This window comes from Taudactylus pleione, unplaced genomic scaffold, assembly GCF_031769625.1.
Source record: "Taudactylus pleione unplaced genomic scaffold, aTauple2 ptg000274l, whole genome shotgun sequence".
NCBI lineage: Eukaryota > Metazoa > Chordata > Amphibia > Anura > Myobatrachidae > Taudactylus > Taudactylus pleione.
This window is the reverse complement of record NW_028284676.1, coordinates 1630822-1651179: the sequence shown is the minus strand read 5'-3', so window position 1 is coordinate 1651179 and position 20358 is coordinate 1630822. Positions and strand designations below refer to the sequence as shown.

The 20358-nt window shown below is 43.5% G+C and overlaps 1 protein-coding gene across 1 annotated transcript in view; it reads left to right on the top strand.

Moving 5' to 3' along the window:
• The first annotated feature begins 423 nt into the window (after window positions 1–423).
• CLIC1 (CLIC family member 1) overlaps window positions 424–20358 on the top strand; it is a 44852-nt gene continuing 24917 nt past the window's right edge. Inside the window, exon 1 of the mRNA XM_088481504.1 lies at window positions 424–642. Within this exon, the coding sequence (XP_088337630.1) occupies window positions 607–642 (36 nt within the window). The 5' untranslated portion in view covers window positions 424–606. The remainder of the gene's footprint in view (window positions 643–20358) is intronic.

Sequence of the window (20358 nt, the reverse complement as noted above, 5' to 3'; positions counted from 1 at the left end):
TTGCGCAGCCTTATGCCTGTAGAAGGCTGCCTTTCTCTGTGTACACACTATGCACAACGCTCAGTGCCACTCTCTGGCCACTTTCCATGGCAAACTTTAAGTGTGAACTTTCACCAACTTATGGCTGGGCAGATGCATGGTGCAATACCCACCTCACACTGTCTGACAAGCTCTAGGAACCCTGCACTCTCTTTACAACAGCTGTTCATACAGTTACCCTGCCCAGATATATACTGTACATACACACCTCTGTGAGCTCAGAGTAATGTGTAACCTTCTCTGTATGCACACATTCATTACAAGCTGTCAGCAATGCAGTGGCTTCCTCTGCTGCTAGACCTGAGCTGTCTAACCCCAGGCAGCGCTGCAGTCTCCAATCCCTGCTGTCAATCCTCCACACCCCTGCCCTGCTCTGTCTCTTCCTGCCTGGGCTACAGACCCACCCCTCCTGCAGTCACTTCCCACCCCACCCTCTGTGTCTCTAAAGCAGCGAGGCAGCACCCATTCACCTCACACATACCCTGCCTGGGATCTCTGCTCCAGCAAACTTTTATTTCATTCTTGGCTAAGGAAGAGACGAATAGAGAAATATCAATATTTGGCAAAATGTCACAGCAGCCAGAAGTGGAGCTATTTGTAAAGGTAAAAGGGAAACTCTTTTATGGCACTTATATTGGGCTTTCTTTACTTGTAGTGTCTGTTACATTGTTGCCACTGGTGTGGATGTGTAGTGTAGTGGCTAGAGTTGTATAGCAGCAGGTGTAGCCATACAAATCTATGCACCATGATATATGTTATTTTATACATATCTTATTTTCTTGAAACCTGTTGCTACTGCAGGGAACTTTCTGCATTGTCCCTTATTTTTGTACTTAATTTTTTTTTACATTTTTGCTTCTATAAAATCTTTGACATTGTCTAATTTTCTAAAATGTTTTTGTTGTGGTTTTTTTTTTTGGGGGGGGGGGGGGGGGGGGGGCATTGTATCCCTTTCTGGATACAATGGCTTTGTGGTTGTCTTGCATACAGTGATATACAGTATTCATTTAATTGTTTAAACTTTTGGTCTTGAGTGCTTTTATTTCAATTCATTATTGCTCGAGGGTGGAACTATACATTTAAAAAAAAACCATATAAATAAAAAATAATTTAGAAAAAAAAAGTTTATGTAGTCGTTGACTGAGGGGGACTGATTTCTAAAGGATTTTGAAACTAAAAGGATGGTTTTAGGAACTGATACTCTTCCATCCTTTGACTAATGTTATCGTATACTGGATTGTTTGATGTAGTTTTATTTTATTTTTTCACACAAACCTTGTGACAATATGTCTGTGTAATGACTGTACTACTCCTGTGTATAATGATTACACCAGGTCTTCTGGAAAACAGGTTTAGGTTGTTGGTGGAGGGGGTTGGGAGTCAGTGGATGATGGTTTATGCAGACTGAGGGGTATACAGTATATACAGTACTAAAGGTTCAACAGACAAGTGGTGATGTTGCTCACAGAAACCAAACATATTCTGTGTCTCATTTTCTAGAATGCAATAGAGAAATTATAGCTAGAATCTGATTGGTTGCTAGGGGCAACATCCCCACTTGTCTGTTTTAGAAGCTTTAGTAGATATACCCCTGAGAGAGCGAGAGAGTGCAGGGATTGTCAGATTTGGCAGGTGATGTAAGCATGTTTTGCTTATTCACAGGTAACAAGCCTAACTTTATACGCAGCATGTACAGTAGGTCTAGTTTGACAACATCCCAGGCATTCTCTGCAGTTTCCAGTAAACTACATCTACTAACAGGCTGTGAGTAATTAAACACCAGGGGGTATATTTACTAAAGGTCGATTTTAATCGATCAACATCGATGTCGTGTTTCTTGAGCTAAATCACGCACTTAAAAAATGTGTGTTAGTAAATGTCTGATTGCAATCGATTTTAAAATCGACCTTTGGTAAATATATCCACAGGTGTCTTATAGGACCCCAGTCCTAATTTTTTTTTAAATAAAACCACTATGAATATTATTCCAAAGTGTATGTGTAAAAAGTCCTATACTTTTGGGGGGCAATTCAATTAGCTGCAAGGTGGTTGCTAATGCTGGTTACACACTTGTCAATATATAGTTTGTTCGATCAACTAGCGATTATATCACGAACGCATCGGTGGGTGTGTACACCCGATAGGACTATGAGCAACGTCATATCCACTCAGCCATGCAGCACAGCTGAATTATCGGAAAGCTATATCGGTGCATCTCCGTGTGTGTACGGGCCATCCCCCCAACCGCCCATATACTGGCTGCAGGCACCGCCAACACTGACATCAACTAGGCGGGCATATTTAAATGCCCACCCAGTTGTGATGTCAGGCCAGACATATCGAGCAGCCAATTGGTAAGTGTGTATAGCCAATCAGACGGAGGATCTTTCTGCTGACCGATCGGAGCGTCCCTTGTGGGTTATGTTTCTACGTGATGTGAGAGTGATGATTTTGGCTTATTTATGCTGGCACATCATAGGGGGAGCGATCAAAAATGAGTAACACTATCTAATTGTCTGTTGTAAAAGCTGATTGGTTGCTATGGGCAACGTATCTGCCTCTCCACTCTTTAGAAGCTTTGATACATCTTCCCTTATGTTCTTTACCAGAGATCTAGTGATGTTCAGCGGACAGCTAGCCCTTCATCACCAATAGCTGGTGCGCACGTTGTCCGCTTCAGATAACTGGAGATTCCCATAAGCCCCCTATTTGCCATAGTGAAGACATGTTTGATTAAAGATGAGTTGTGCAAAGTGGATGGTCTGTTTACAAGCTGTCAGTGACACTAGGGGAGATCTGTATCAAATCTAGGAGAGAGATAAAGTAAAAACCAATCAGCTCCTAGCTGTCATGTTACAGGCTGTGTTTCAAAAATTACAATTGGGTGCTGATTGGTTGGTACTTTTCTCTTTCCAAGACTTAGTACATCTACTCCACTACATGTATGTTCTACTTCAGGCATGCGTTTTAGGTGTAGCTGCCATGGGGGTCAGTGATTCCTATGGCAGGAGCCCTGTTCCCGTGACAGATTACAGTTATTATCTTGGGTAAATCAAGTGACCTAACCACATCCAAAATGGACATACTACATTAACGTTAACAACCTGCGGCTTGGCCGTCCTTTCCAATAAAGCAAGAATAGCATCCAGAACCTGGGCTTCACCCGAGGTCAATGTGTAAGTCAGATATAAGTAAAATATTTTATTTTTAAATACGTTTTGGGAAAATAGCAACCACAACAAAAAACAGGGAAAATAGATAAATAAGGGAAGGGCGATAACAGAATGAAGAACTGAGTAGGGATGGCCATTCACCAACAATGGTTAACCATCAATGGCGGAAATCCAATGGTTCTCCGGCATCGATGGCACAGAGCTACGCAATGTTTTGGGGTTTTTTCTATGCTGCCCCTTGCCCCACTCCCTGATTGGCGCACTGCCCGGCAAGTGTTAAAGCAAGGATGACCACCTATGGATGAAACCATTGATGGTTGCCTGTTAGATGGTTTCATACCATCGAGGTCAACTGCTGGTGGTGACATCGATAGTTAACCCACCGATGGCCATCCCTAGAGCTGAGGAACAGAACATGACATTTCCCATGCCCCTAAGGGCCACTGTAGGTGGAAGCGGCATCACCCTCCACCACTGCACATCTGGCGGGTTGGAGAGCGCCTTAAAATTGTTAGAATTTGGTCTATTCTCCGTCAGGAGATGTAGTTATAATGTTAACATTGTTCAAATAATTACATTGAACATGGCATAGCAGAACGTTGACATGTGAAATGTCAAACTTCTGCAGTAACCAGGTAGTTTGGGTTGGGTTGCTCAGCGGAGGGTTAAGCTGCATACACACCTGAACGGTTTAGCGATCTTGCGATGGGCCGATATGATGTGTGATATATCATGCCCGCATACACACTGTACGACGGCACAGTATACTGCTACAGTATTAATTTTAGCGCTCTGCACAGTACGTCACATCATCCCATCTGATGTGCAGCACATCAGATGGGAAGATGTGACCATACAATTTGTCAAACAATGAATTGGGTGTACGCACCATACAATGGTCATTGCGATCCATTTTTGGATCACAAAAGTGGACGATATTTTGTAGAGGGTTAGGGTTAGGCTGCATGGCCGTAAGTTAGGGTTAGGCTGCGAGAGGGGAGGTTAGGGTTAGGCACTAGGAGATGGGTTAGGCTGCGGGAGGGGAGGTTAGGGATAGGCAATAGTGGGATGGTTATGGTTAGGGTGCGGGAGGTGAGGTTAGGGTTAGGCATTAGGGGGAGGGTTAGGTTTAGGCTGCGGTAGGGGAGTTTAGGGTTAGGAAATAGTGGGAGGGGAGGGTTAGGGGTTAGCAATATACTCGCACCACAGGATCCAAAGGAAGTCATCAGGACGTCATTGCCAGACCCATAGATACCACTGGAGCCACCAGGCCAGGTAAGTCGCCACTAGACCATCGAGAACGTTTTGTCGACAATCTAATCATATCGACATGATGAATTTTGATGTTTTCATGTAGACATTATGGGGATGATTCAGTTGTTTTTATCATGGCTCTGGTGTAATGGGCGCCTGACGGAGCAATTCAATTGTTGTTTTGTTTGCGGGTGAATAGCTGTTTGTTCATGCTAACCAAGACTTTAGACTGTATTAGCCGTTTTACGCAGCGAAACCCAGTCTAATTGGGCGATTTTAATTAAAAAAATGAATATCGCCTATCTATTTAGATGGGGGATAAGGAGTGATTTGGCAAGCAAAAACAATTGAATGGCTGCCTTGGGCATTGTCAACATGATGAATGATGACAAAATATACCATAACGTCCCTCAGGAATGGGGTAGAGGGTCTACGTAGGTGGGTATGTAAAATCATACTTTGTGCGATACTTATTTCCTTACAAAATCAATAATCTCTCAAATACAGTGTTTGACTATAATTGGTGAGCCTGTTAGAAAATTTGGTTTGAGGCACCATTTTAGGTCCCATAGATTCACCGATTAAATGTGTTTGCTTAGTTCCTCCAGATATGTGTAATAGTAATAAAAGTATTGAGACGTTCTAGGGCCAGAAGTAGGGTTAGGTTTTATCTGTACAATTTTTGTAGGGGTCAGGCTGCCCCTAGGAACCATATTATTGGGTAGATGTCCCCATGTCATGGTACAATGTAAGTGGATTTTTGCCCTCTGTCCCCAGCCAGTAACATGTTTGAACATGGGTAGGATGTGCAGTTTTTGTGCTGAGCATACTCCCCTTCAATAAATATTAACCTACAATGTAGGAGCAAAAAGAGATTATAGTAAACAGTTGTACTGTATTGTAATGTTAGTCAGCTTTAAAATAAAGAAACGACAATAGGGACACATGTACAGGACAAATATTTCCAGGCCTGCCTGTGTAGATTGGAGACCGGTGCTATAGTATTGCCCTTATTAAATAGTTTCAGTATTACTTTTTATATATTTTTTTTTACAAAATTGTATTTTAGCTTTAGAAGGCAAAAATGTTGAGAAGACTGGACACAGGGAAGGAAGGATATTGCTTTATAAGGTCGGATAGCCTATAAAGTAGGGGTGGACTGGTGTATAATGGTACTTGGGAATCGTGGAGGGGGGTAATGGGAGATAATACAGCAGCTTCCTGTGAGAACAGCTGTGTGAATGCTGCAGGAAATATGACTTATCTGCAAGCATCCTGTGTTCACATACCAAGACCACGCACTGTGTCTTCTGTGTGAGCCTGCTAGTGTACTAGACTCGCTCATTACAGACAGCGATTTATGTTGCACTGTTCATAAAACATAGTTGGCCGCACTCTATGATAGCTACCGGGGGCACACTGCTTGCTGAGCTGTTCATCTAGACGTGTGACACGCAGTGCTGTCATGGCAGACCTTGAAGCACTACCATCTCCATCATGTCTTTCTGGATTTTATTACATTAGGTTAGCTGCATAATTGCTAGGTTACACATGGTTCTAGCTGACCTCTTTGCCATAGAATATAATTGGGGCGATTCAAATACGGTTGCGGATAGATCCCTTTCAGTAGATGTACCCTGACGTTATCTATCCGTGTGGACATCACAGTACATATTTCTGCTGTTGGTGGTCTTTAAGGGCACAGGACTGCTTTTCCGTCCTCACTCCACATCGCTTTCAGGTACATTAACTGAAGGGGATCTATACACAACCATTCAAGTACCCATAAGGTTCCTTAGTGGCCTCGTTGCATATTATGGCAATTTACAGTAGTGGCGGATCGGCGGTTCAAACCCCGATGCTGGAAGACCGGCAGCAGTGAAGATCCCGACAGGTCCAAAGGTAAGTATTTACTAACCCTACTCTCTCCCCACCACCCCCACCCCCTAAATCTGCGTCTGTATTTTGACGCCTGTCCTTAGTACCTTTGTCAGGATTTGACGGTCGGGAAGCCGGAGGTCAGCATTTCAACCATCGGCTTCCTGACTGCATCACGATTTTTCCTCACAACCCTAGATGCAAGCAAATCCAAGCATGAATTTATAGCTGCTGGCTGATATGAGACTGTCCCAGTGTCCAGACAAGACTAAACAGGGTCAGTGCAGTACAAGCCAGTCAGGGGAAATCAGTCAGAAACTTGCAGGGGTCAGTTCACTTGTCAAGGGTCACCAAGCCAGTATAACAGAGGGGAAATACACCAAGGTCATGAATACCAAACCTATAACCTGCCTAAGCGATGCTAAGCCTGGACTTATATAAACATCCAGTGTTAATTAAGCTGCACATTGTGGTTTATTAACCAGGTCTGTAAGAGGAACAGAGAGGTCCCAGGGAAATGGTAGCCCATGGCAGCTTCTGAGCTCAGGTTGGGGGAGGGAGCACCAACGTTTCATAGGTGTAGTTTTACATTTTAACTTATAAAGCCCAGAACTGATGGAAAATCCTATTACTGACATGCACAGAAAAAAAAAAATATAATCATTTATTGTGCTGTACTGTATCTATAATGATTGCAGGGCTCACTCCAATTTCATTTACTTAACTGTTTGCCAGCTTCACCCCATTTCTGAAACGTGGGGGCTTATCTTTAATAATGGGATTACATATGGAAAATCACACCCTTATCTCGTCGGCCGCACCCACTTTTGTGAAGTTGCACTCCCTTTCCTATCTGGCCCCAAAGCAAATGCTATTTATTAGAGCAAGGGCTATTCTGTTCACACATGGGTAAATCATACTTGCCTACTTTTTGAAAAAGCATTTCAGGGAGAGTGTGGAAGCAGCACCTATGGGTGCGGTGGTAAAGTGGGCGAGTACTGCGACATCTGAGAGGTGTGTCCTAAAACTGACACATCCAAATGTAAATGAACCCAAAAGCAGTTAGTAAGATCTATTTAACACACTGATTTATTACAGAAAATGCATGTAGCCATAGGGAACATTGTGCCTTATAACAAATGCAGGGGGGAATGATACTCATGAGCCCATTTGAATGTAAATTCAGGTTGAGTCTCCCATATCCAAATATTCCGAAATAAGGAATAATTTTGGCATGACTGAAATAATGAAACCTTTGATTTTTTTGATGGTTCAATGTACACAAACTTTGTCTAAGGCACAAATTATTAAAAATATTATATAAAATTACCTTCAGGCTGTGTGTATAAGGTGTATATGTAACATAAATGAATTTCATTTCTGTACACAAACTTTGCTTGAGCCACAAAATTATTGAAAATATTTTATACACACAGCCTGCAGGTAAGGTTATAATGTGTATTTAACACACAAATGCATTCTGTGTGTATGTTGGGGTCCCATTTCCAAGATATTTCATTATTCCGTTGTCCAAAATGCCCCTGGTCCCAAGCATTTTGGATATGGGAGACTCAACCTGTACTGAATCTCTGTTTATTTTCATGTATAACATATTCATAATGAGGGTAAGGTAGAATCAGGGAGATTGTTAGGCTCTTCAGGGAGACAGGGAGATTGCTACTGTTTCAGGGAGTCTCCCTGACAATCAGGGAGAGTTGGCAAGTGTGGGGTAAATACTAAGGAGCCGATTATAAGTCTGACGCAGTCCCGTCTGTGACTTTATGCTGCTACAAAGCCCTTCCGTCCGCTCGAATATGCAAGGACTGAGGCACCCACTGTCAGCGACCGTAAATGCTGAAATACCGCTATGGCAGGTGCGGTTTTTCTGTCCAAGTATGGCTTCCTATGTGAGCGGGTCAGCCAGCGTCTATGTACAAAACCTCTTTCAGCGACACTCCCATAATCCACAAGAGGCAACATCTTTGCGTGTCTTTTTAGTCCTGTATGTGTTGTAATATGCACATGGTTATCTGTCTGAAATGTTTTCGGTGCTCCAAAATTAGGGGATGACTTCCCAAGGTTCGAGATGTGCTGTGATGTCACAAATTGCGTTATGGAGCCTCACTCACCTTAATGAACACTGAGTGGCCGTTCGTGTTGTCATACATATTACCCCTCTCATGTAGCTGGTGTCACAAAGCCACACCCACCGCTTTCCATAACTCTCCTACCTTCCCTATAGAGCTACTGTATAGAAAGCAGGTGCGTATTTATAATGTGTGCGGGGCACACGGGCCCCTGATTCCAGGGGAGGCCCGCACCACACACCCTGCACCCATATTATTATACTTGCCTCTCCGGAGTCCCACGTAAGCGCCAGTGTATGTGCTGTAGAAAAAACGGCTGGAAAATAGCCACTGCGGTCATCTTTCCGTCATTTGCGCAGTACAGGGCAAATGGCCGCCGCGGCATGCGCTACAGACTCTGGGCATACTCTAGAGTCTATAAGTGCGGCGCTGGCCGGAGTGGAGGGGGCCCGTGACGGAGACAGCACACGGCCCCCTCCTCTCTAGAAACGCCCCTGCAGGCAAGTATGTGTGAGCGGGACGCTGTGATGGGTCTGCTGGCCCAAAGGTCCACATTTCTCCAATTTAGCCACACATATGGAAACGATCCTGGAGATGGGAGCTTCCCCTGTATGGGCAACATTACCGACATTCAGTTCTTACAAATAAATAAAAAAATCTTTACAGATGCAAAAAAATTAACTTAATAAAATGTTTTGTGTTACATTATGGTATGAATCCAGAATATTTCAAGCTGACCCTCCTATTCACCTTGATTAATGGCCTGGGCTATATGTAGAGGGTACTGGGCTATATGTAGAGGGTACTGGGCTATATGTAGAGGGTACTGGGCTATGGGCGATTTCCCCCACCACCTTTTTTTTATTATTCCTTTTTCTTTCTTGGTTTTCTTCTTGTCCTCCTCTCACTCTTCCTTCATGTGAGGATATCTTTCAATGGTAATTTGTTCAGCGATTTTTGTATTGCTAATATTTCTTTGCTTGTATATTAATTATTGTGATCACCTCTGTTGTTTATTACATATTTTGTAACTAATACATTCAAACTCCAAATAAAAACAATTTGAAAATATAATAATATGCGTGGTCTGAAAGCTATATTAAACGAAGGATTAATTATTTATGTATGAAGGGATGAGGCTGCAACTCCAGTGGCGTACTGTGGGCCTGATTCAGACCCAGTCGCAAGCGCTGAACGCTCGCAACCGTGTTGATGGTGGCCCAGAGCGCATGCGCACGATGAAGCCGGCTCCGTCGTGCGCATGCGCGAGACCCGGATAGCGACGGGCAATCCGTCGCTCCGGGTCTCGCACCAAATGGGGCGTGTTGTCGATGTTGAGTGACAGCACGCCCCCTGTGGTGGGCGGGCCGGGGGGGTGGCTACCAAAAATGGAGGCATTCCCATGGGAACGCCTACCATCTGGGGGCGGCCTCGCTGACATCACCAGTGATGTCAGCGGAGAGATTCCGGCTCTGTTAGAGACAAAATCTCTCTGTGGCTTACGGCCACGAGACCCTACCACAAAGGTCTCGTCGCAAGCCCGATGGTCGCGATGGTCTTGACCATATCGACCATCTTCCTGGCCACTCGCATTAGCTGTGGGGGCCGCTCTGACTCAGGCCCTGTATCCATCTATAATGGGTGCAGGGCTCACTCCAATTTCATTTACGTTTGCCGGCTTCACCCCATTTCTGGCATCATGGTGGCGGCGCGATATTTCCGAAGAATGATGCAGAGAATACTCTGGCAAAGTGCTACAGTCTCTAGTATCTCCTGTGCTTGTCTCGGTGCCATTATCTTTCAGGGTGGATGGGGCACACCGAAACTTGCACACTGGACCCGTCTTGTCTGAAACCACCTCTGTCCAACTCGCAGAGACTGTCAGCACTTTTATAAACAAAAACTGCATCTGTATTATAGCACTCGCTCTCTGAGTATGAGATTACTGTTTTACAGGAGACCGTTGAATTAACCTGATTAATAACAGCATCTTGTTCATAAATCATACTTACCGACATTTTGGTAGCCCCCTCCAGGCTGCCAGGTCATTGCAGGGGGGGGGGGGGGTGGCGGGCGGAGCGTGTTGGCGTGTTTGCGGCCCTGCCCCTGCTTTGTAATGCAGGGGTGGGGCTACGATGATGCATTTCAGTGCGAATAGCGTAATCTCCCCCCCCCAAACCGCCCACTTTCACGTGTGGGGGGTCGCAGGGGCCGGCGGCCATTCCAGGGGACTTGCCTACTCTTGAGAGGTCCCAGGAGCGACACCCGGTTTTCGGGAGGCTTCCGGCAGTCCTGGGAGAGTAGGCGAGTATGTCATAAATTGCTGCAAACCCGAGCGCATTGGATTTGATGCATGTTGTGTTTTTTTGTTTTTTTTATTTGTATAAGGCTAAATAAGTAACATTTCAGTATGTGCTATTTAATACTTGTGTGTTTACAAGAGACAGGAAGTGGTTGTAACAGAACAATGGCTGATCATAAATTCATCTTAGCACCAGTAACCCTTAATGCTTGCCGCGTCCTGCCACACTTTCCCATATTTGGATGTTTTGCCCATTTGTGGCGGACGTTCAGGAATGCAATTTTCTTAAAATACACCTAGTCATTGTATAAGTCCACTTAAAGGACAAGGATCTTTAAAATATATATTATATGTATGTATGTATTTTTTTTTTATTTTTTTATTACTAAAGGTGTAATAACATGTAGTATGAAGGCAGCTAAGACAGGGTAGGGTGCATATTTCTTTCTTATATTGATCAGAAATTCCTGCTCAAAGGGACTGTTTGCTCTGTAAAAGACTCGGGTAGATAAATCAAGCCTGGGAGAGAGATAAAGTTGAGCAGTTTCCGTAGCCAATTAGCTACTAACTCATTTCAGAGACTGTCACAGTGGGGCAGGTGTACAGTATGAAGAAGCTCTGGGAAGTGATGAAGTGGAGAGTGATAAACGAACAACCAGTCAGATTTTTTTGGCTTGCGGTAGCCAACATGTAAACCCATTGTGTTTTATGGGGGGAACCCGCTAGGAGAGGGAACTTCCGATACATCCCCGGTGGGCTGAACCTTCCCCCAGTGCGCACTGAGCGCGCATGGTCGCCTGGCAACACATGACACAGGCCAGGTCCAAACCAGGAAATAAAGTAATAGCGTAATACATCATGATGTACTAAGCGCTGGAAAGTGATAAAGTGGTGAGTGATAAGCTACCAACCAATCAGCTCCTAACTGTCATTTTTCAAACACAGCCTGTGACATGACAGTTGGGAGCTGAGTGGTTGGTCATTTTATCACTCTCCGCTTTATCACTTTCCAGAGCTTCATACATCTGCCCCTGGGCTAGATAAATGACAGTTAGAAGTTGGCTGGTTCCCCGACTTCTCTAAAGGCGTGTATCCACTACACGATTAAAATGAGCGATTCAACGATAACTACATCGTTATCGTTCAATCGCTCATTAATCGTTCATAAATCATACATTAAAATGTTGAAAACGACCATCGATGTGCTCTCCCGCTGGTCGTTTTCGACATCTATCATTGCCTGAACATGCAGGCCAGCCTGACGATATCAGCAGATTGTGTATGTTCGGGGATGAGGGAGCGTGCCTGCACTGAACAACATATCGTTCAGTGTGGGCACTGCATAGTATAATGAACGACTGAACGATAAATATATCGTTCTCGTTCAGTCCTTCATTGTTGGCAAGTGTATATGTGCACTGTTAGGGTGCCTTGAGGACCGAGTTTGGGAACCTCTGGAATGGGGCAAAGCATGTGACTGATTGTATCGTCATACCCCTGACCTAGCAGTATTTGCTGAGGTTGGCGGTCGTCAACATGATGTAAAGGAAAACCTGATTCATATGACCAGGCCACTGTCTTCCATTGCTTCATGGTCTAGTTCTGACACTCACGTGCCCATTGGAGGCACTGTTGGTGGTGGACAGGGATCAGCATGGGCACTGTGACTGCTCTGCAGCTACGCAGGCTCAAATTCTTTCTATCATAGCCAGCAGAAACCTTTTTAGCAATTTGTGCTCAGACTTGCCGACTTTCTGGCTACTCTCTCCGGGAGGGGACGGCCAGGTCGGCGCTGCAGGGGGCATGGCGGCGGCAATGGTGGGAGGTGCAATCACCACCCTGCCTCGCTATACAATGCCAACATTTCCAGCATTCAATGTAAACCACTGATGGTACCATCGATGGTGAGCATCAATGGCTAACACACCGATGGCCATCCCTTTCATGCAGACAGGATAGGTACGTGGTGCTTGCGTGACTGGAGATTGAACGTCCGTAGTAAGGAAACAATAGAGTGCTGCTCTTCTCAATGCTGACTGCCCCACTATGCATGATGACGCACCCACTGGACTTTGATGGTCACCATATAGGCAATGTGTTAAGGGTAGTGGAACTTAAAATGGGATAATTGGAATTCTGCCAAAGGGGATGCAGTAATTACAGGATACAGCCTAAAGTAACAAGCAGGGGATTATGCCAAAGAAACGGAACCTCTTATAACACCACAAACACTGATAGCCTGTTATACTAGGCAATGACTTTAAAGGGAATTTCCACCTTGTTAAGTCTGCAAGTGCAACTCTTTAAAAAATGATTTGCACTATTCTTATTCACACAGTCTTTGCTGTCTCTGGGCACCTTTGCTTATTTTGAGTGGCCTTTCTCATGCAGAATATACTGTTTGGTGCATCTGTATACGTGAGCTTTAGCTAGAATACCGGGAGTAAGACGAAAAATAAAAGGCAGTCGGCTTTGTGCTTTTTTTTTTTTTTTTTTTTCTTTTTCTTTTTTAACTGTACTAAAGGGTTTTGCTTTTGCACCAAAATATACAGCCCAAGCTGCAGGGCCGGCTCTAGGGGTGTTCGACCAGTGCAGTTGCACAGGGGGGCCACCCATAGAGGGCGCACCCCTCCCCAAAATCCCGATTTCAGCGGGACATTACTGTCCTGCTGTTCCACCCATGGTCCGAAGTGGCCCGCGGGTGGTCAAATCGTGAGGTTGGGGACCGCGGTGCCGGACGCCCAGAGTGCGAATGGATGATGCGCGCTTTGACGGGAGAGGGCTGGGGGAAGCCCAGCCAGTGACAGAGGGCTGGGCTTTAACCCCAGCCTGACGTTATTTGGAGGCATGGCTTGCGGGCACGCCTCCAAATAATGTCACTTAGGGGGTGTGGTAATTAGGCCACGCCCCCAATTTCGGGCACGCACGGCTAAGAGCGCGCGACTGCAGGGCGCTGTGTACTGGGCCGGCACAGGGTGCTCGGACCCCTGGAGCCGGCCCTGCAAAGGTGCATGCAGCTGTGGCAGGACGACAAAGCCAAGTTTCAACACAGTTTAGAGCTTATCACAGAGAGAGAGAATCTTCTACCACTGCAAGTTATCATTACATTTTGCCAGGGCGGCTGTGCGATGCTCTGCTCCCTGGAGATGCTGTCTGGCACTACTAAGCAGAGCCTTAACCCTTTGCTGGCCAGTCTACATCCCTTCTGCGCTTGTGTGAGACGCAGTTGCCAAGCACACCTTTGTTCCCTGTACTGGAAGCCTGGATATGAGCTTCCAGTAGAAATTGTAATCTATACTGATATTATAAAAGCTTTGTGTCTGTCTGTTTGCTCCAAGTTGGGGCAAAAACGACTGAACCGATTTTCATGAAAACAGCAACGTTTTGTAGTGGAAACTCCTAGAAATCACTTCCAGGAGGAGGGGGCAGCAAAGTCAGTAAGTATGTCCTGTCATTTTTCAAAACACAGGGGCGCATTTTTCAACGAGTTTTATTATACGCAACAAGTTTTAAAACTTGTTGCGTATGATAAATTGTGCTCCAGCCAATCGGCTCCCAACTGTCATTTTGCAAACAGATGACAGTTGGGAGCTGATTGGCCAAAGTACCATTATGATATGCAATGAGTTTTAAAACTCTGTGCGTATGATAAAACTCGTTGATAAACGAGCCACACAGTCTGTAAAGTGACAGTAGCTGATTGGCTGGTACTTTATCTTTCTCCAGTTCTTAATACATCTCTCCCATACACTGTGTTGTAGAACCCTCTTCATGATACACAATGTGTGTTTAAAGTGAACCTATAGTGTATATCTGATGTCGCAGCTTATGGAGCGTACACACGGTCAGATTTGTCAGGCTTGTCAGATTTGTCAGATGAACAACTGAACGATTTAACGATTTGAACGATTTGAACGATTTTTGACTGCATTAAAATGAATGGAATCGTCCAAGTCTGACTGCAAACCCATCAGATGTCAGATATCGTTATCTGACAAACGGGAACGCGCATCGTTGATCGTCCATCGTTCAGGCATGTCAGATATGTCAGATTTTCCTTCAGATATGAACGACTGAACGATTTTTAAATCGTTATCGTTCATGTCTGAAGGAAAAATCTGACCGTGTGTATGCACCATTACAATTGGTGGGTTGTGAGGTCAAAACGTGTATGATAAGGAACAATGCACCCCATGCTATAAATTACTAGGGATGTTAGAAGTCTTTTCGAGGATCTGTGACCTGTAATAATGCATTTTTCCTTCTTTCTCTGGCATTTTTATGGTCCCGGAACTCGTGGGTGACTTGCTCTATTCTTACAGCTTGCAGGAGCGGTTTCATTATCCCACATATTATAGACTGGAGCACTTCATGGCTTTATCCACTCTTTCAGCTCTCTCTCTGGCCATGGTGACCATCTGTAAAAAAAAAAAAAAAAAATGTGTTAGTTGATGTCTTTTAAAAACATTATCCTGGTTTAATGACCATGACGATGGAAGACTTGATTTTAAGAGTTATATTTAATTAGCCCCAGGTCGAGTTGTGCAGTCCCGTGGATAAAGTCCCCAAAGCTTTTCAGTTACAGACTCGCAAGAAGCCCAGAGCACCTAATACTGATTCCTGCTCGCACTCTCCGAACTGCTGCAGCTGGAATGGACTGTTCGACTCAATCTGCGGCTAATGGAATCCATCCTTTAGCGTATTAAAATTTGGTTCAAGTGGCTGAAATTTTATCGACCTTGAATATTTTTGGGGAAAAAAAATAAATTACATATATATGTGGGTGTGTGTATATATAGATCAGTGTTTCCTCTCACAGGATTGGTTGCGCTTTCTACTGCATCTGATTGTGGTGATTACCTAATGACCTGATTGGCCACCAGTTAGTCTCTGTGATCAGTTAAACCATACTTGCCATCTCTCCCTGATTACATGAAAACAAATATGAAAAAATAAGCCCTCCTCCTTGGAGGTATAAAGATAAGTCAATAAGTTGAAAGCAAATGTATAAAAGTATATAAGTCAGTAATAAATCCAGTGGACCCTGGTTTCTTAAAATCTCCTCCCGAGCAGTTGTATATTTCTCATAGCTGGCAGTCATTAGTAAATACAGTGAAAACTGGTTTCTTCAAAATCTCCTCCAATCAATTTCCTTGTTTCAACACACTTCAAAAAACACCCCTTCAGTGTCAGACAGCACCTCAAATAATCACAACATGGAATCTTCCATAGTGAAATACTGTCACATTTATTAAAATTCAAACATCATATTAAATTAAAATATAAATATATTAAAATGAATGTAAGATGGCAGCGTCCCAAAAGTAACCTTTTCAGAAAGACACAGTGTTAAAGCATACGGGGTTAATAATGCCACCCCAAGCAGTTCACCTTCCCTGCAGAATGACAGGTCACCTTCAGGAGGTAAGTAATGGCAGCTTCCACAGATACTCAACGTGTTTCGGCACACAGCCTATCCTTGACGGGTATCCTTGACAAAGGCTGTGTGCCGAAACGCGTTGGGTATCTGTGGAAGCTGCCTGATTGTCTTGGAGACTTCCTGTAATAATAGCAATCTCCCTCATTGCACCTTCCCCCGATTATGAAGCTGTTTACATATAACAATAATACAGCGATATATATATTCAAATGGGATTAGTATCATATTTCCCAAACAGCGCCCCCTGCCCTGTGGTGCCCTGTGCCATGGCACTGGTCGCACTACCCTAGTTACGTCCCTGGTGATCCCTATGGGTATATGCATTTTCTGAAAAGTATCAGTGTGTTTTCATCAACAAGTGGATCCAGACTTTTAGCTCCATCCTTCGATGAGGGAGCTGTCGGGTATCTGAAATTAATGGCATTGTGAAACGGCCGCTGCCAGGGTTTATATTGTAAACGCGCGGGAGTGGTGGACGGGTCGCCTGGGACCAGGAGGCTGGCATGCGTTTCTGGTGGTCTGGTAGCGGCACCTGATTTTCAGGAGGCTCCCGGATGAGGATAGGCAAGTATGAGTAGATCGTACTAGCTGCTTTGGGGCTTGTTGACATGTGGATGTAAATCAGTTTTATGACACACCTCTCGGATGTAGCAGTACACGTACCGCCGCGCTCATAGGTGCTGCTTTCACAATCTCCCTGAAATGCTGTTTCAAAAGTAGGCAAGAATGTGTGAAACGTCTTTCACAGAATTTTGAGAAAACTTAAAATATCCATCAATCAATCAGTGGATGTAGCCGAAGAGGTATTTGCTTTTGTTGTTAATTTATAGACTATTGAAAGTCCTTGAAACTGGATTGGGCCACTTCTGCCTGGCGTTTGCATGTAGGTAAAAGCGAAGAGGCCAAAGCCCAGGGTGAAACAATCACTCCTGGTGTTTGCACAGTAACGGGCCAACACCAGCTGTCATGCTGCAATGTTTACTAAACCTCATTGCCTGTAGCCAGAAGAGCAGAACACTTGTGAAGTGCAGTTAATCCTCTGCAGTCTCAGCCAGGTCGGCTTTTTAAATGTCATTATTTTAGGGGCTCCCATAGTAAAACTAACCAAAATGGAATACCCTTTCCACATGAAGTTCATTCCTTCTACGAAAGCCCCTTCTTGCTGCAGTATATACAGTATACAGAACCCTGTTCCCTCTGTCTTTAGCAATCCTATGTGTGTCCTTCTGTGTGAAAATCCAAATTTCCAGATTAGATTTTTTGTGGTTAAATAAAACCATATGGCATGAAAATCTTTAACAGAACCCATAAAACGTGGGCCTGGGTCCTCCACATGGCTGTGTTGTTGTGGGCTTTGGAGCATCATATGAACTATTGTTCCTTGTATTTTAGTGTTTCCTGTAGTTTTATTATTTTTGCATCATTTTAACATTGAGAAAAAAAAAACTTTTTGCTCTTTTTTTTTTTTTTTTTTGTTCTATTTTTAAGGTGGTCTCGCATTTTCTCACCTTCCACTGTGATTCATGCATGATATGAAGAGGACTATTATATCAAAGGCAGTTAGCCGTGAGTCATGCAAAAATCTAATTAGCTGCAGTAGCAAATCATCACACGTGTGCCCAGCAAGATCACTAATCCCAAATTGTGACTGGAATTTTTCCGATGTTGGTTGGCACAGATGGAAAATACACTCAGTTGATAACTACACATTGAATGATGCAGTTATCTATCATAATATATATATAATTTTTTTTTCTAAACCGTATCTAGCAGATCTGCCTGTATATAGGCACCTGAAACTCTTGTTCACTCCAGAACATACTAACTTCATTGGTTCTGAAAACCTATGTCAGGGAGTATATATTACCTTTAATATAATCCTCTATGGTGTCAGTCTAAAAGCAGGGAAGCCCCACCCCCTCCCTCCACTCACAGCTCTCACTGGCAGCCTGACTACCACACAACCTTTCTTCCAAGCTGCTCGCCTAAAAAGAGCTGTAACTCTTAAAGCAGAGAAGATATATCATTTAAGGCCACACTTGACATGTGATTGGGGGCAGAACTAGGGCGTGACTGAGCGATCGTGGCCCTGCCCCTACTACACAATGTCGGTATTTGTACAGTTGTGCAGCATGCTTCTATCCCTGCCACGCATCACACAGACTGTAACATGATGTTGATGCAGTCAGTGCCATGCAATACTATTCAAAGGCATCTGTAGTGAGAAGCTGCAGAGACAAGTGTTTATATAGGGTAGAAGTCATAGTACATATTTTGATCTGTTTATTCTAAAGTCATTATTAGTTTTGGAGTGGTTATAATTTGCAACTGGGAAGGGAGGAGTGTGTGCGGGGGAGAGGGACGGACACACACACACACACACACACACACACACACACACACACACACACACGGAGAAAGACAGAGGGGAGGAGGCAGGGAGATTGAATAAGAGGGGGACAGAGGACACAAGACTTTGGAGGAGAGAGATAGGAAAAATTTAAATTGCCAACGTCGGGCACAACAGCTGCAGTCACCTAGTTTTCGTTATGCATTCTTCATGCTCGCGATCTGACGAACGACAGGTCCAAAATACTGGGGTTCACATAGGTGTGTTTAAAATGCATCACAATTAAACTGCATTTAATCCGTCTGTAGCTTGTTGTGGGTTTTTTATGCAGATGAGCGAGTTAATGTTTGTTTTTGGTTATCGGTAGCTCACGATCTTAATTTTGGTAGCTCACCTACAGTAGCTGCAGTACTGCTGAGTAAACTAAGAGGAAATGACCTCTGACGCGCGTTTCCCCGTGGTGTCGACGCCATGGGTGGAGCCACAGGGAAGCGCGTCGGGTGATTGCCGCAGCTGTGCTTGCTTGTCGTTCCACTTACGGCGTCTAGGGCAGAGCGAGTGACTCCCGCCCAGCCCTGCCGGAAAATCACACAGTAGCTTTGCCTATAGACTATCTTTTGCTCCTGTACTACATGTACCTCCTTGGAGCCGGTAATTTACAGTGAAATGTGCCTGTGCTTAAATTGTATTTACAAACTACAACAATCTCACTGTAGTAATATTTTTTTTTTATTTTCCTTAAATGACCTTCAATTATATTGTTCAGTTATTAGCCAGATTTTTTTTTTTTTTTTTTTTTTTACAATTTTAGTATCTCTTCAGGAGGGTTCATTTTACTAAAGTAGCTCACACCTCAATTAAGGTTGGCGACCACTGTGTATATGCGTGTATGTATATGTGTGTATGTATGTATGTATGTATGTATGTATGTGTATATATATATATATATATATATATATATATATATATATATATATATATATATATATATATGGGATAAGAGAGAATGTGGTGTTTTTTAAATAGAATAGACACACCATTATGCCTTAGGTTGGATCATTTGATTATTATAGCATAAACAACATTGTTGGACTATGTTTTAGCAACACCTCTTAACTACAAAACCATATACAAATAATGTGTGTAAATTGTCTTGTTCTTTAAACTACCACCCCAATCTGGTAATGTGCATGTTTATATTGCACGGAGATTATGTGGGCTTGCAGAAACTGTTCCAGGTGATATTGTTCTGTATATTTGCTGTATAGAGAACAATTCAGCAGATGACATGATACGAATATATCAGACTATTCAATTAGGTGCAAAAAAGTCGCGTCTGGCAAAAAGCGTCCGTCGATGCAAACTTTTTGCGTAAATGTGCGTATCGTGCTATAAAATTGTCGGAGTGTTCACATGTGCGAAAACTCCATAGGCAGAAACCGGCAAAAAGTTTTCACCATGTCGGAGGCAGGTGATTAAAATGCGCAAAATCTCTATTTTGCCCAAAACTTTTTTTTTTTTTTTTTTTTTTTTAAACAATTTTTTATTGAATTACAATGAAACATTGTTCAACAGAAGTTCACAATCACTGAAATATCTTCAAAACATTTCAAAGAGATATTGTCAAGACATATCAATAGTTCTTGAATACAATGCATTGCATAGTCTACAATAAACCATACAATGAAACACTATCAGTGAATTGTGAGATAAATACATACAACCATAACATTATATATATATAACAATAATATAATAATAATTAAGGTTGTGATTCCAATCAACACGGAACCCCATGTGAAAAACCCCTTCATTAACCCTTTAATTAATCCAAT